The 14,782-nt window shown below is 36.2% G+C and overlaps 4 protein-coding genes across 5 annotated transcripts; 2 read left to right on the forward strand and 2 right to left on the reverse strand.

Annotated features, from left to right (window-relative positions):
- LOC123683006 (sodium/hydrogen exchanger 10-like) lies at positions 1-8,064 on the reverse strand. Its single transcript, XM_045621901.1, has 13 exons — positions 7,714-8,064; positions 7,355-7,651; positions 6,929-7,304; positions 6,476-6,826; positions 6,227-6,418; positions 5,978-6,149; positions 5,565-5,920; positions 5,259-5,511; positions 4,966-5,200; positions 4,323-4,571; positions 3,874-4,147; positions 3,486-3,734; positions 1-253 (listed from the first exon to the last, which is right to left on the reverse strand). Exons 1-13 carry the CDS (start codon positions 7,910-7,912, stop codon positions 85-87), a joined length of 3,372 nt encoding a protein of 1,123 aa, XP_045477857.1. The 5' UTR covers positions 7,913-8,064; the 3' UTR covers positions 1-84.
- LOC123683011 (protein lifeguard 1-like) lies at positions 424-3,098 on the forward strand. Of its 2 annotated transcripts, none has more exons than XM_045621909.1 (2): positions 424-651; positions 2,173-3,098. In XM_045621909.1, the coding sequence occupies exon 2, from the start codon at positions 2,175-2,177 to the stop codon at positions 2,892-2,894; it is 720 nt and encodes a 239-aa protein (XP_045477865.1). In that variant the 5' UTR covers positions 424-651; positions 2,173-2,174; the 3' UTR covers positions 2,895-3,098. The 2 variants fall into 2 exon arrangements, with proteins under 2 accessions (XP_045477865.1, XP_045477864.1); XM_045621908.1 differs by lacking the exon at positions 424-651 and adding an exon at positions 713-953.
- A 101-nt stretch (positions 8,065-8,165) lies between the features above and the next one.
- LOC123683012 (calcium-binding and coiled-coil domain-containing protein 2-like) lies at positions 8,166-9,408 on the reverse strand. The gene is made up of 3 exons (XM_045621910.1): positions 9,192-9,408; positions 8,937-9,138; positions 8,166-8,883 (listed from the first exon to the last, which is right to left on the reverse strand). Exons 1-3 carry the CDS (start codon positions 9,213-9,215, stop codon positions 8,405-8,407), a joined length of 705 nt encoding a protein of 234 aa, XP_045477866.1. The 5' UTR covers positions 9,216-9,408; the 3' UTR covers positions 8,166-8,404.
- A 397-nt stretch (positions 9,409-9,805) lies between these two features.
- On the forward strand, positions 9,806-13,357 carry LOC123682110 (splicing factor U2AF 50 kDa subunit). The gene is made up of 8 exons (XM_045620521.1): positions 9,806-9,880; positions 9,935-10,100; positions 10,157-10,575; positions 10,631-10,791; positions 12,210-12,332; positions 12,391-12,564; positions 12,801-12,944; positions 13,002-13,357. The coding sequence occupies exons 1-8, from the start codon at positions 9,865-9,867 to the stop codon at positions 13,131-13,133; spliced, it is 1,335 nt and encodes a 444-aa protein (XP_045476477.1). The 5' UTR covers positions 9,806-9,864; the 3' UTR covers positions 13,134-13,357.
- The last annotated feature ends 1,425 nt before the right edge of the window (positions 13,358-14,782 follow it).

A 14,782-nucleotide genomic window follows, 5' to 3' on the forward strand; every position in this document is an offset into this window, starting at 1 on the left:
TAAAAGTTATAAGCTTTTATTTCAATTCAATTACAAATGGTAAAACACTATTATCGCTTAAAAATAAAATTGTCTTCACTGTTGTCAGATGGCATCTATCTCAAATAGACAGTTGGCTTCTATATGAGCCATAAGGTCATTCCTATCAACATCATCCCTAACAATCAGCAAAAGTTTCGTCTGTATTCTCTCAGCTACGGATAGCGGCAAATCCATAGAACTACTTGGTGGGAAGACAATTTTTTTAACATTCCTGCAAGAATTCAAATCATATTATTCCAAGAACAAATCATTGTATACTCATATCAAATTGATTTCGACCTATTGTCCAAAAAGAATCACAAGAAAACGATAATTTTCGATAATTTGACTTTGACAACGTCAATTGTGAAAATATGAATATCTTCAGAATTGAATACGCACAAAAAACTCCCAATCTGTTCCAAGAAAAAAATTTAACAGGTCAAGTGGAATGCTTCGAGTTCAGTTCAGTACCTATATCGAACATATTCAATTTTATTTATCGCTATTTCCTCTAAATTTATATTTTGTGGTTTTGTTCGATCGATTGAATATCGAAAAGTTCCTTGATTGTTAACAGGAAGATAGTCCAATTATCGTGATCCTTCATAGCGAAAAATACACCTTACAGTAAGTTTTTCACCTGCTTTTTTCTTGTTGATTACCTGTATCGGTACTCGTATAGTGATTTAAACAAAGTGTATTCTATTTGAGTGATCCTTGGATGCAAATGAGCCAATAAGACTTCTACAGAATTGAATGAAATCATTTTCCTCATACTCGATTTTAGAGTAAATCTTTATACAGAATCATAGAACAGTTCTAAATTTTAAAATCCATATTTATAGTGCCGAAAAGTCATTTTAATTTATATTTATACTGTGAATATTCAGACATATTTCAAAAATCTAATATGAATGCCAATGAAACAGGTAGGTCCTATACAAAATTCACATATTGTTGAAAAGACGATACAGTTTTGAGAAATTATCATTTTTGATGAATTAGGTCAATTTTTCCTTGTTAATATTGGAACTAATTTTTTCAATTTTGCTCAACCAAAACTATCGACACTTATGCAAACATTATTTTTTAGTGTCATTGTACCTTGAATTCACAATTTGGTTTTAAAAAAGTATGAGGAATTGCTTAATAGAACGCAAAATTCTAAATCATATCAAAGCATTTTCCAATAAGAGGTTTCATTTTGATATTAAGAAGAAATAGTATATTTTGAGAGAAATCATTGAATGTTTATTTCATTTCAAACAGGAAGGAAATATAGAGGTGTTAAATCACAAGATCTCGGTGGCCAATAACCTATTCGATAAATAACACAGCTAGAAAGCTTTTTTTGCAAAATTGTGATTGTTTCGTTGCTTATATTACACAAAATTTTCCACCAGATTCACTATTTCTGACTAAGAAGGTACTTCTCGACTACCCAAAAGTGCTTTAGTTTTGAGTACTTTCACTTCAAAATTTTCACCATTCCATTCAATTCATTTTTAACAATTTCAATGCGTTTTTGAAGCGTGTATCGTTCCATTTTTAGTAATGGTGTAGTTTTTACTTGTCAAACGTCAAAATATGACAGCTGAAGCAGTGACAGCAGCCCAGATAGCGGGTTATTCAAAATGAAACCCCTTTAAATGTCAGTTTGCATTATTACTTTCGGACATTAACATGAAGATCAATAAAAAAATATTAAGAAAAATTATACGACTTGAAATATTTAAATTCTCAACGGGTAGAGTTACAATGATACTGAATAGAATAAATACTTTTGGTCATCAGTTATTTTGTAGTGAAAAAAATACAGGAAAACGTAATTTGACTTTTGTTCCAAATTTGTTGTAATCTTCGTAAAGCATACATTCAGAAAATTTTGAATGTGGTTTAGGTTTTTTTGGATGAGGAGAGTATCGACAGTTTGACAGTATTAAGTACCAAAATACAATTAGCTAGAGTACTACCGACCAAAACTTCTAAAAAAATATTTAGAGCCATCTTATTACTAAGTAAATTCGGTCCTTCAATGAAACTCACTAAAGTGAGCCATCGTAGACCGACAATCAAGAAAAAAAGGCTCATTTCCATCCAAACAACCATGTTCAACAACCAAAACTAACCACCAAAACTTCTCCACAGAAATGTTCAACGCCAAACCCCCAGAGTACAAGGAATTCGAAGATGATCGTCTTCTGTTCAACGAGGAATCCATCAGGAAAGCCTTCATCAGGAAGGTCTACCTCATCCTCACCTTCCAGATGCTCGTCTCCCTCGGCTTCATAGTATGGTTCCTCTTCGACCACCAGGTCAGCTACTACGTAGCCACACACTCTTGGGTAACCTTGGGATCCATGACAGCAGCTATAATCCTCCTCATATTTCTCCTCTGTTGCGATCTCCATAGACAATACCCCCTGAACATAATCCTGCTGGCGGCCTTCACCATCACCGAGTCCATACTATTGGCTTCCATCTCAGCCTTCTTTGGCACCAAGATCGTCATGATAGCTGCCGGTATAACCGCTGTGGTGTTCCTGTCCTTGACGATCTTCTCCTTCCAGACCAAGTGGGATTTCACGATGCAGGGAGGCGTGCTGTTGGTGTTCATGGTGGTGCTGTTGATGTTCGGCCTGCTTACCATCTTGTTCCCAAACAGGACCATGATTTTGATCTATTCCTCCTTCGGAGCGTTGCTCTTCGGCGTCTACATCATCTACGATACCCAGCTGCTGATGGGAGGTGGTCATGCGATGGCCATCTCCCCTGAAGACTACGTCGTTGCCGTTTTGACCCTCTACATGGACATTATCAATTTGTTCGTTCTCATTTTGAACTTGGTGGGTGGATCATCGCGTAACTGATGTAGCAATTTTTATATGTTTTTCGTATGTTGTTATACTGAAGATGATGAATTCGAAACGGGTTGTCCCAGATGCTTTAGGTACCGCTGGGAGTACCTAGGTGAATTTAGTGTCTTGTTTTTATGAATCTTGTTAGCCTATATATTGTTGTCAGTAAACCTTGAGGACAGTCAGATGTTCAGGTGGAATAAATTATTAGATTTAGTTTTTTTTTTTAATTTAAATTTCCTTCCCTTTTCGATACGAAGTAACTAAAAGACCCAAACTGATGTAGGTATGAAAAATGAAGTATTTTTTTGATACTTAATAATATAAAGTTTGCAACTTAGGCGGCCATACTGATCCTGAATTCCTGTAGGTATAATTCTATGCCCTAGTATTGATGAAAAGGATCAGGAATAATTTTTGATCTAACACTAAAAATATATAAAAAAAACCAAAGTGTTATTGAAACAAAGCGAACTTATTTTTAGAATTAGAATATACTACTTTACTGGCCAATTGCTGTCACTTTTGCACAAAATCCTACTGGTCGAAATACAAATTCGTTCACGATAATTTATCAATTGTACTATTACTAAATTTTCTAACCTTGGTATGTGGAAGGGAGCATAGAATATCTTCCTCGAATTAAAATCCATGACAACGCCGTTTATTAGGACAATATCTTCTATGATGTCACTGGTAGAGAATATTTTGATACCTTCCAGATCTGGCATCACTGCTCTCAACAAAGAATATTCTATGTCCTTCATGGCTATGGAGAAGTATATGGGAGATTTTGCCAAAACTTCGAAGGCTAGTCTCAAGGATATTGATGTCCACATTCTCGCACTCAGACTGAAAATTTCATAGAGTATCAACTGAATGAATGGCTAAAAAGTACTACCATCGACATGTTCCTATCTGAGGTTGTTGTGATTCTTTAGTTTCTATGAAATCTCCTGTCGATGTTGCCATATTGTGTATCCTTACTTACCCATCTATTGGATCATCGTCCATCTTCATCGCTTCCAGAATATACTCCTTTCTAATCAGGAAGGCTTGGCTCTGACAATCCGAAATTATAGAGCAGGAACAGGGCCTCTGGCTCAATAAAGCCAGCTCTCCGAAAGTGTTGCCACTCAAATAAAAATCCTCAATTTCCTCTTCGATGTCAAAGCAAGAGATGTTATCTATGACAGGCAAACTACCACATCTGTAAAAATTCTTCAGGGTCTCTTCATCTGGCTTATAGATCGACTTGAAAAGACCTGTGAATGTTTTCGTAAGCAAGTTCGGAAGCAATAGTGCCAAGGTTGGAGGTGCGTCATGGCTAGTTTCAGCATTTTGAAGCAAGAGGATCTCTCCTCAAGTGCAATCTTCAGGTTGTTCGCATCACAATTTCTTCAAAAGCAAGAACTAGCCATGCCACACTTCACTATCTACCTGAAATAATCACGTACACCCCTTCTGGGACTTCGTCTTTCAAACACACGAATTCACCAGATTCGTATCGATTTTTTTTCGAGTGCGACCAGAGGTACTTCACTATCTTGTCATTTTTTCCCATCCAATGGACGTCTTCAAATAACCGCTGGAGGGTGTTGGACGCTACGAAACCCAAACGTTTTGCAACGCTCTCTTGCTTGCCTATAGCCTTCCTCAAAGCGCTTCTCTCCACCTCGTCTATCCAACCTAAAGAAACGAAAAGAAGCTGTTTGAAAACATTGTTAGACTAGCTGACTCCCCCAACATCGATGCTGGCTCATCAATGGAGAGATGACTTAGTTTTTTGGACGCCAGATGTCTCATCAGCGCGTAAAACGTTAATGCTAATGGCGGGCTTCATTTGGTTGTCATCCATGTTGGGTTGTGCCATATTTATGAGTTCCAAAAAGAGTAAAACCCCTCTATCGCTGCTGATACTCCTTTTAACCTAGATTCTGCTAGTCCAACTAGACTTGGTCCTTCATTTTAGGATCCGCCAAAGAATTCAAACCAAAATCCACTGAATGGGTTGTCCAACGTTTTGTTAAACCTACCATTGAAGTTTCAACAACAAAACATACAAAAAGACTACATCCCTCACCCATAAGTTTCAATTCGACAACAGCTTCATTCATCCCCTCTAAAATATTGGTGATTGCCTCCCTAGTCTTCACATTAATAGCCACCAGAGGCCTCTCCCTCTGCACTAAACTCAATTCTTTAGATATAGCAGCCTTGTCATTCTCCATCTCGCGTTTCAAGTCTTCTATCAACTGCTTCTTGAGCATGACGTTCGGCAAGATGTGAAGGACGTCATCTTCACCTATTATGTAACCCTAAAAGCGAAATAGACAGTCTAAGACAGGTCGGATGGCTTCGACCACCTTCTCATACTTTACCAACGCAGTAGGCCAGGGTTATCTTGTAGTTTATCCTTCCGTCGATGCACCTCTCTATGAAAGGGTGAATTCTGTACACCACCCTGGTTAGTCTGACTACTCTGAAGAAGCCCAAGCAACACATGAAGACTGGAAGTGGTCTTGGGTAGTTTTGGTCGATTTTTTTCGAAGATATTTCTACGGTTTCGTAGATGACGATTATAAGCGAGATGAGAAGGCAGAAGTATTCGAATCTGCGCCATTTGGATCTGTGGAAAACAGTATTAATGCCAGACCAGAAAGACTTGGCATTTTAACACACCTAAAGTAAGTGGTGACCCCATCTTTCCAAATATAAACGAACGATAATGCCAAGACCTTCATGAGGAACTCCAACAGATAGATCGTGAAAAATATCATGGATAAGCCCTTGAAGATCAGATATAGGGCAAAATCTCTGTTCCATCTTTGTGGTTCTTGGAACCTCAAGATGATTTCAACCAGACATAAGGTGGCGTTGGCCAAAACGATGATACACATGAAATCGTCGAAGAGATGGTTGAACACCAAGGTGTAGCAGAGTTTTCTGAAGAGAACCCTAGGTCTTTTCCTCAGTCTGTCCTCTTGGTCGTCGTGGAACATCCTAAAGAGGAAGAACCGGAAACGAATAAGACGCATCTGGAACAGAGGCACATTGTTATTTTTTCCAAAGGTGTACTTCATAATTTAGCTCACTGGAGGTCGAAAGAGCTTTATCAGATTCTCGGTGTGTATCATAAAGTCCCCTTCCATGGCATAATCAACCTCGTTATTCAGAATTTTCGAAGCTTCATAGGTCAGCATCCCGTTTTCATACTGCCTGGAATAGGAGACTTGCTTGACCTTCAATATTCGCCGTCTGGCTTCCCTGAAAAGACTACGTTCAAACCAAGGCCTGAATATCGTCTAAGCGTATTACCTAACCTAACCTAACCTCTCACATACCTTGTCAAATCCTCCAACTCCCTCCTAGTGGGCAGGATAGTGGCATCATGTCGACACTCTGGACAAAACACTATTTTCTCAAATTCAATCTCATTTTCCAATTCCTCGTATTTCTTCATGTCTTCCACCCAAAAAGGATGATCAATGACGGTTGCCTTCTGAATGAAGGGCCAGTTTGCTCCGCTGAAGAACCTAAGATAAGGAAAGGATACAAAGGGGTTGAACTTTCCAAACCAACACTATTGTTACCTTTCCAACTTCAACACATTTACAGTGTGGTCTCTGACAACCATGATGTGATTGACGCATTTATTCATATTGGCCTGCTTGATCAAGGAGATTGTACTCCAGTTCAAGTAGTTCAAAAGATACGGTATAGTGGAGACGTTCACTATCATAGTCAGTAAAGTAGCACCAGCCCCTTGAAAGAGGGCACCTTTAGTGAAGTCTTGGTACCTTGGCTCGTCGTACGTTTGAACTATAATCGAAAGGTTTATAACGCTTAAAATGCCACCCCAAGCCAGAATTATCAGGTGATTGAAGGTTATTCCATAGCCTACTCTTCTCAAGATGCAGAATATGGAGATGAACTCGAAAAACCTACAAAATTGAGGATTAACTACTGTTTTTTTGTGATTCTACAAGGTCCCAAAGGGGTAGAATTTATCTCATTCATAGTAGGGGATAGTGTAGTTTTCTCACCTTGCCACAACATTAATCAGATACTCCAACAACACAAAAGCAATGTCTTCGTAGGTGATGTACTGCAACACATCGAAACCAGTGATTACTCCAAGCATGAGCAACCCCCAACTGTTGGAGCAAAGGGCAAGGAAGTTCCAAAACTTCTCAAGAAACCTTCTTGACTCTTTGGTGAGACTCCTCTTTTGCTGTGCCACTACAATGCCTTGTACAGACAACGTAACAAGTCCTGAGCCTGAACCGAGTACAGCGGTTACTATCAAATAAATAAAGAAAGGTCCTATCCAAGATATCAAAATAGTTTGGATGGGGTCGTTGCTCGAACATAACATAATCCTCCCCATTATTCTGCCAGAAACATAGCCGATGGTTGTACCTGGAAGAAGTTTGGTTATCGAAGAAACTTCGGAGTGATTTCAGACTTACCACCAACGAGAAAACTAACTAGGAACTTCACATATTCCCACCATTGGCTCATATGCTCTGTATCTGTCTCCACTAAGATGTGATGCAGCATGAGAGTTATACAGGTGCCGATCAATGATTCTCCTTGAAGAATTGTCAGAACGTGTCGAGAAGCAGCACTAACGTTTTTCAAGTATACCATCATATCCATTGGATATATGGGGGCGAACATAATAGTCAACAGGAAACCGTTCAAGGTTGATTCTGTTGTGATTCTACTGAAGATAAGGGCCACCAAACAGACATTTATGAACAGCCCTACGATTTAAATCATTACACTACTTATTTGGATCAAGTAGTTGATATAAGTGTTGGCAAACCTGGTAAAGCTATCACAAATATTTGTCCCCAAGTTTTCCCTAAAAGAGTAGTATCGAAAGTGATGCACATATTGTAAATCATTACAGGAACCACCAAAATAAGCAAAGATCTAGGATGTTCCTTAAATACTGACTTTATGATATCTTTCTCATTAGCCAAATGAAACATAAAGCCGATGAAAAGTCCTGTTACCAACATGAAGGGTGAAGCATTGAACTTGAGCTCCAATTTCTGAAATTATGAATTTTTTGTACACCATTGAAATAATTCAGTTATTACTTACTTCAGTAACAAAACGGAATAAAGCACAAATAAATAATGTGCAGATGATGAAGAGATATGTAATAACATCTACAGGCAAAAATGTCATAGTTATTGGTCAAAAATACTGCCTTTTTTTTATACCATGAATAACTGCCAAATTGAACCATGGAAAAAATAAATTCTGATATTTTATGTTCACAATTGTAAAAAACGTTTATTCAGTATTCTTCTACAGTTTCTCTAATTACAAAGCTTTAGAGTTATTTTTCATTTCAACACCTATAATACAAATAATACAAACGCAAATCAGAAAAATAAAACTTATATACAAGAAAATAACGATATTTTCCAATAAAATAAAATATTTTGTTCGTTTCAAAATAAAAAGAAGCTTCTATTAAGACCTTTTAAAAATAATGGACTGATTCAAATATTCAATGGGAACGGAGGTATGGGATCTAACTCTCCTAATTCGTACTTGGAATCTTTGATAAAAATTGATTCATTTTGAGGTTTTTTCTTGGTTTTCAAACGATTCAATTCATTTTGTTGCAACATCAACTTTTTTTGCAACTCCTCAATTTCTAATTTTAATGCTGCTATTTGCTTTTCACAGCTGTTGTGAAGATTCAGGCTCTCATTACTGCCAATTGATCTTTTTGATGGTGTCGAATTAGCAGAATTTCTTTCTCTTTCTTTTCTACTTTGGCGAATCTTCATAATATTCTCGAAAGAACTCAATATCAATGGTGATTCAAATTCTGAAGAACTACATGTGTAAAAAATGTGTTTCTTTGAAACTTCTTCCTGGAATTGAAAGGGTATGGTTGCTCCATGTAGTATGTTTTCACTACTTATATAGCAGATTTGATAGATTTCCGATTCATTTCTTGGTAAATAATGTTCTGAAATGAATATCTCTGTAAGTAGCAGTACAGAATAATGATAATTTACTCACTCTCAAATACTACATGGTGTTCTATAGTTTCTGGTAACCCTATAGGAGCCCATTCGAACACAATATAATCCCGTACAGACTTCCAACCCAATCTATATAAGGCGATCCTATCACCTTCTTGGGGTGTATAATGGTTGAGTACAAATTTACAAACTAAATCTTCATTGTAGGAATAAGTTTCCTCGATATCTACAAATATTACCTACGAAAAAGGAACATAATATTTGGTAAATTTCGAGAGTTATGACATCTTACAGCAGATTCTTTGTTAGATACCATACTGCCAATATAAAAACTTTTTGCAATTACTTTTCGAGAGAAAATTTTGAATATAGCAAATCAACAATTATCCACATAAACAATGAAATGCATTGTTTATAAAATGAAGTAGGGAAATGCTTCAAATCAATCTTTTGTTCCGTTTTTTATTTACGTTTTTTGACACTTATGGATCTATTGTTTATTTCTGGGACAGAATAAATAGGTTGATTAATAATATTCTGTGAATAATATATTTTAGACTATTATTGAAAAATTGTAGTACAAAAATCAATCAAGGAGAAGAACAAGCCATGAAATAATATTATTTTAATGCATATCCTATTCACAAAAACTCATTCGGAATGAAAACAATGTGGTATAGAGAGGTTTTAGAAACGCAGCGAACAAGATAAAACTTGCCATGTTGATTGCCTACGTCCGGAACGGATAGGGCACGCCAAGAAGAAGAAGATAGAGAGGTTAAGAAGTTAGTCTTCTGTGATAAATTTCTGCAAGTTATTCTATGACTTTGATTGAAGTTATTATTAGTATTCTGTGATTGAAGTCGGCCATTTCGCAGCTTTATATTACAAGCAAAGATTAAGGAATCTTTGATTACAAGGATTTGTGTTAATTTATTGAAGAAATTAATTTATTATCAAGGATAATGGGCGAAGAGAAAGGTAGGTCTTATAAAAAACCCTTTTGATATGAATTTTCTATATTTTTCTTTTAAGGTCCTGAAAATCGCGAGAGAGAACGTAGTAGAGATAAGGATAAGGACCGTAGGAGGCGATCTAGATCTAGGGAACACAGGAGGAAATCAAGAAGTAGGAGCAGGGATAGAGCTGATAGACCTGACAGACCTGATAGAAGGAGGAGAAGCAGATCTGGATCTCCTTTGTATGAATCAATGTTTTCTTTCTGAACTTCTGTTTATATAAAGTATGTTCTTTCAGGAGACATAATAACAAATATGGATCACATTCACGTAGAAGGAAACCTTCTTTATATTGGGATGTACCACCACCAGGTTTTGAACATATCACACCTCTTCAATATAAAGCTATGCAGGCTGCGGGTCAAATTCCAGCTAATATAGTAGCTGATACCCCACAAGCAGCAGTTCCGGTAGTTGGTTCTACTATTACAAGACAAGCTAGACGTCTTTATGTAGGCAACATTCCATTTGGAGTGACTGAGGAGGAAATGATGGAATTCTTCAATCAGCAAATGCATCTCAGTGGATTAGCACAAGCAGCTGGTAACCCGGTGCTTGCTTGCCAGATAAATCTCGATAAAAATTTTGCGTTTTTGGAGTTTAGGTCGATCGATGAAACTACTCAAGCTATGGCTTTTGATGGGATCAATTTTAAAGGTAAAGAGAATTTCAGAGTCATTAATATTTTAAACTTGCATAAAAATATTTTCAGGACAAAGTTTAAAGATTCGTAGACCTCATGATTATCAACCAATGCCAGGTATGTCAGAAAACTCAATAAGTGTCCCAGCAGGTGTCATCAGTACAGTGGTACCAGATTCTCCACATAAAATCTTTATAGGTGGATTGCCGAATTATCTAAATGAGGATCAGGTATCTATCAATACAATCCTAAGAATAAATGAGTCGAGTATATCAGCTGAAAACACATTTTTGTTTCAAGTCAAATTTAGTTTGATTGTTAATTGAATCTTGGTCAAATTTTGTCTGAATTTTTGGGTTTTCAGCTGATTTAGAGAGAGTGTGAGGTGCGTTTGTTTCCTTTATTTTTCCTAGCCTAATGGTGTTCAACGCCAGCCAGAGAAATAAGTTAGTCAGTCCAATATGAACGTTAAGGTGAAGTTTCCACGTTTTCAGGAAATTGCAACTACTGGTTTTTCTTTTTCAGTGTAAAGTCTTTTTCAGAGATCATGAGTCAGTGAAACGTCTTTTTTCAGTAATTATCTTTTTTTCAGCTTTTAGGTAAATCGAAGAATAAGTTAATAATTCAACAGTTCAAATTTTGGAGTTTCAGTTTTATTTTCAGATTGTTCGCCTTTTCAGCTTAAAGACATTCAATTTTTAGGTTTGTATGAATCTTGAACGGACCATTTTCAGGTGGAAAATTCGGAAATATCTTTAAAATTCATTTCCAACCTCTTCTGACCTGAGTTTTGGAAGAGTTTTCATGTTCATGTATATTGCTTTGCAGCATTTCTCTACTTATTCTTGGACAGGTCGCAGTGGGATGAAATTCTCAATTATGCAAAGACGCCATAATAATCCTTACCTTCGTTCTCCATCGGGTTTTTGTTTTGTTGAGAATTTTATCTGGTAACCTAAGCTGTAGACCTGATCAAGAATGTATTGAAAATATAATGAAATTGTTTGAAACACATACTCATATTTTCTTTTATCTGCCCTATAGCTAGGGTTAAGGTGTCTCTAAGAGCCCATATTGATAACTCCACAAAAATTTCTTGATTGACCTGTAGGAAGACTCAGGCAAGTGGCTGTACAATTGATTTTTACTTTCTTGATGACTGACCAAGAACGTTGAAACGCCTAATTTCGGTATCTAGGTTTTATTCCCACACATAAATCAGCTTTCCTTAGCCCCAAACTTTTTTCAAAATTTTTCGGTAGACTTTTTAACCGAGTACGTAAGTGATGAAATAATTATTGGAAATGTGCCCAAATTCAACTAGAACAACTAAATTGTCTTGTTTTTCTCATATAAAAGTCAGATATATTCCTCTCAAAGGTTCCATACTTATTACTGCAGACTAAAGGTAAAAATTTATTATGCAAACTGAAATTGCTAACAAAATAATGATTTAAAAAGAGAATTTCAATTCGATGGTATTGAATATAATTTTACAATAAAATATACAATAGTCCAATTTTTTTGAAATGTTCCCGCTATGAATTTTTAATTCCTGTACTTTTGCTGCTGCGATCTGAATTTGGGCACATTCACTTTTCAATTTCAAGGTACGCGGTCTTGTTTCTGATTTTTGAATGATCTATAGGTCAAAGAGTTGCTGATGTCGTTCGGGCAATTGAGAGCATTCAATTTGGTCAAGGATTCAGCATTTGGACTGAGCAAGGGTTATGCTTTTGCAGAATATATAGACATAACGATGACTGATCAGGTAAGGATATTTTAAGATGTTACCAGAACTCTGTTTCTCATAATTTACATCCTTTAAGGCAATAGCTGGTCTGAATGGTATGCAACTTGGTGACAAGAGACTTATCGTTCAAAGAGCAAGTGTTGGAGCAAAGAATACAACGGTATTGCCAGCAGTTCAAATTCAAGTTCCTGGACTCAGTCTTGTCGGTGCTTCAGGGCCACCCACAGAAGTCTTGTGTCTTCTTAATATGGTGAGTAGAAAACAAAGTTTGAGGTCATCTAATATTCATCTATAGTATAAACTGACAACTTTTCAAAAATTGATTGAAGTGACAGCTAAGTGACAGTTGACATATTAATGTCAACTGTCAAAAGTGAGGTTAAAAATGACATGTCATTAGACATGCGTCATTTTTAACCTCACTTTTTTCAACCAACTGTTACTTGATTCAAGTGAAGATATTTCCTCAACATCGAATTTTTCCAGGTCACACCTGATGAGTTGAAGGATGAAGACGAGTATGAAGATATCTTAGAAGATATCAAAGAAGAATGTAATAAATACGGCGTTGTTAGAAGTATAGAAATTCCGCGTCCGATAGATGGCGTTGAAGTTCCAGGTTGTGGAAAGGTGAGACTTTGGTGGTTCTTAATATGGAACATCCCCTATATATTTTTTTTTTTTCAGGTGTTTGTGGAGTTTAATTCAGTTTTGGACTGTCAAAAGGCTCAACAGACTTTGACTGGTAGGAAGTTCAGTAACAGAGTTGTCGTTACATCCTACTTTGATCCTGATAAATACCACAGAAGAGAATTTTAAGCAATAGAAATTTCATATTTGATATTGTACCACAAGGATCTTATTAATGTTGATTTCATGTTTTTATGCAGTTTCGCATACTCAATTTTGTTGGTTATATTCCACCTAACATATGAGAAAAAAATGATTTTATAAATTTTTTGGTTTATGTCCAACTTCAGCGTAAATATCGTTTTTGATTGACTGTAATTACAGATAAGTATAGAATAAATTATACAGATGATTCTAAATGGTTTTATTTACTGTTAGGTACACCTCACCTGAACAAATGGGCGGAGTTTCAACCTAGTTGCGATGTTGCCATTTATTTTATATTTAAAGGTTAGGTTAGGTACACCTCACATGAACAAATGGGCGGAGTTTCAACCTAGGTGCGATGTTGCCATTTATTTTATATTTGAAGGTTATGGTTACATCACATCGCAATCTCGTTTAGGAATTTGTTGATTATTTCAGAAATAAGTGATGAACTGAAATTTTCGAAAATAATTTGATCATTTTCCCGAGGTTGCCACCTCTCCTGGACGGGAGATACAGGCTTAAAACCTTAATATGTTTCAGATAAGAGCCCGATCTTCAAAAAACGCCTTCATTTGAGGGGTCTGTAATCAATATTTTTGGAGATAAAGCGTTTTTTGTAGAGGAATTTTTTTTTTGAAAAATTAAAGTTCCCTCATGAGAATTTTGTACCTTTATCTTGATTGTTTTCATTATGTAGATCGCGAAAATGTTTGCATATGAGGGGTTAGTCCATTATTTCATGAATCTAAGTATATATAAAACCGCTTGCACATATACGTCAAACTATAAACGTAAAATCACAGCCCAAACGGGACCATCTAGAGCAAAAATGACAAGAATAAGACCCCCCTCAAAATCGTCTGGAGATCCCGGGAAAAATCCCAAACCTTCGATTCTCCCCGCGGTTTTCGAGTATACGGGGTGTTTCGGATCATTTTGACATTTCAAGTCCCATATTTCTGTGGTATCTGTGGACAATTTGGCTGTCAGTGTCATGTTAATAATAAATATTCCATTTCGATATATGAAAGTTCTTGAAAAAGTTTGCAGTTTCCAAAATTGTTATTCAATATTTAAATAATGTCGACAGATAAAATGCAAAGTCTTCGGCGAATCGAAAATTCGATAGATATTTGTCAAAATTTGGAAATGAACATTGATATCATCATCGAATGCATTTTCCTCAACTCAGGTTCGTTTGAAGGGTTTGTATTATTTGGATGAATGTTACTTTATTTCAGGAATTTTTCGTTTATTTTCCACAAACTATAAAACTACATTCCCTTTCGTGAGAATTTGAATTTATTGCGACAGAAGATGGAACTACCAAAGAGAACAGAAGCTTCATTCATCAATTCAGTCTTGGATTGGAGTAAAAGTTATGCTACTATGAAACAGTATTAAACAGATAGAAAAACTCCTTATAGATAATTCACAATTGGCTTTATTACTGGAAAAAAAGAGCCAAGTTAGTCAGATAATAGTCGAAAGTTTCCATGTGTTTTTTGAATATCTAAAATATACACTTTTACGACAGAGGAGTGCAAAAATATAAGTGACCACTCCGTTTTTGAAGAATTTGAGTGCAGTGCTGTTGAATTTATAATGAATAAGTCAAATCTTTCATA

Source organism: Harmonia axyridis, chromosome 6 (assembly GCF_914767665.1).
Source record: "Harmonia axyridis chromosome 6, icHarAxyr1.1, whole genome shotgun sequence".
NCBI classification, from domain to species: Eukaryota; Metazoa; Arthropoda; class Insecta; order Coleoptera; family Coccinellidae; genus Harmonia; species Harmonia axyridis.

Coding starts and splice junctions, on each gene's coding strand:
- LOC123683012 (XM_045621910.1), bottom strand. CDS start 9,215: ATGGTATCTAACAAAGAATCTGCT. Junction 9,139..9,191: donor TATCTAACAAAGAATCTGCT/GTAAGATGTCAT, acceptor CCTTTTTCGTAG/GTAATATTTGTAGATATCGA. Junction 8,884..8,936: donor ACACCATGTAGTATTTGAGA/GTGAGTAAATTA, acceptor TATTCATTTCAG/AACATTATTTACCAAGAAAT.
- LOC123683006 (XM_045621901.1), bottom strand. CDS start 7,912: ATGTTGGTAACAGGACTTTTCATCGGCTTTATGTTTCATTTGGCTAAT. Junction 7,305..7,354: donor AGTTAGTTTTCTCGTTGGTG/GTAAGTCTGAAA, acceptor AACTTCTTCCAG/GTACAACCATCGGCTATGTT. Junction 4,148..4,322: donor GGTGTACGTGATTATTTCAG/GTAGATAGTGAA, acceptor AAACATTCACAG/GTCTTTTCAAGTCGATCTAT.
- LOC123682110 (XM_045620521.1), top strand. Junction 10,792..12,209: donor ATTATCTAAATGAGGATCAG/GTATCTATCAAT, acceptor AATGATCTATAG/GTCAAAGAGTTGCTGATGTC. Junction 12,565..12,800: donor TCTTGTGTCTTCTTAATATG/GTGAGTAGAAAA, acceptor GAATTTTTCCAG/GTCACACCTGATGAGTTGAA.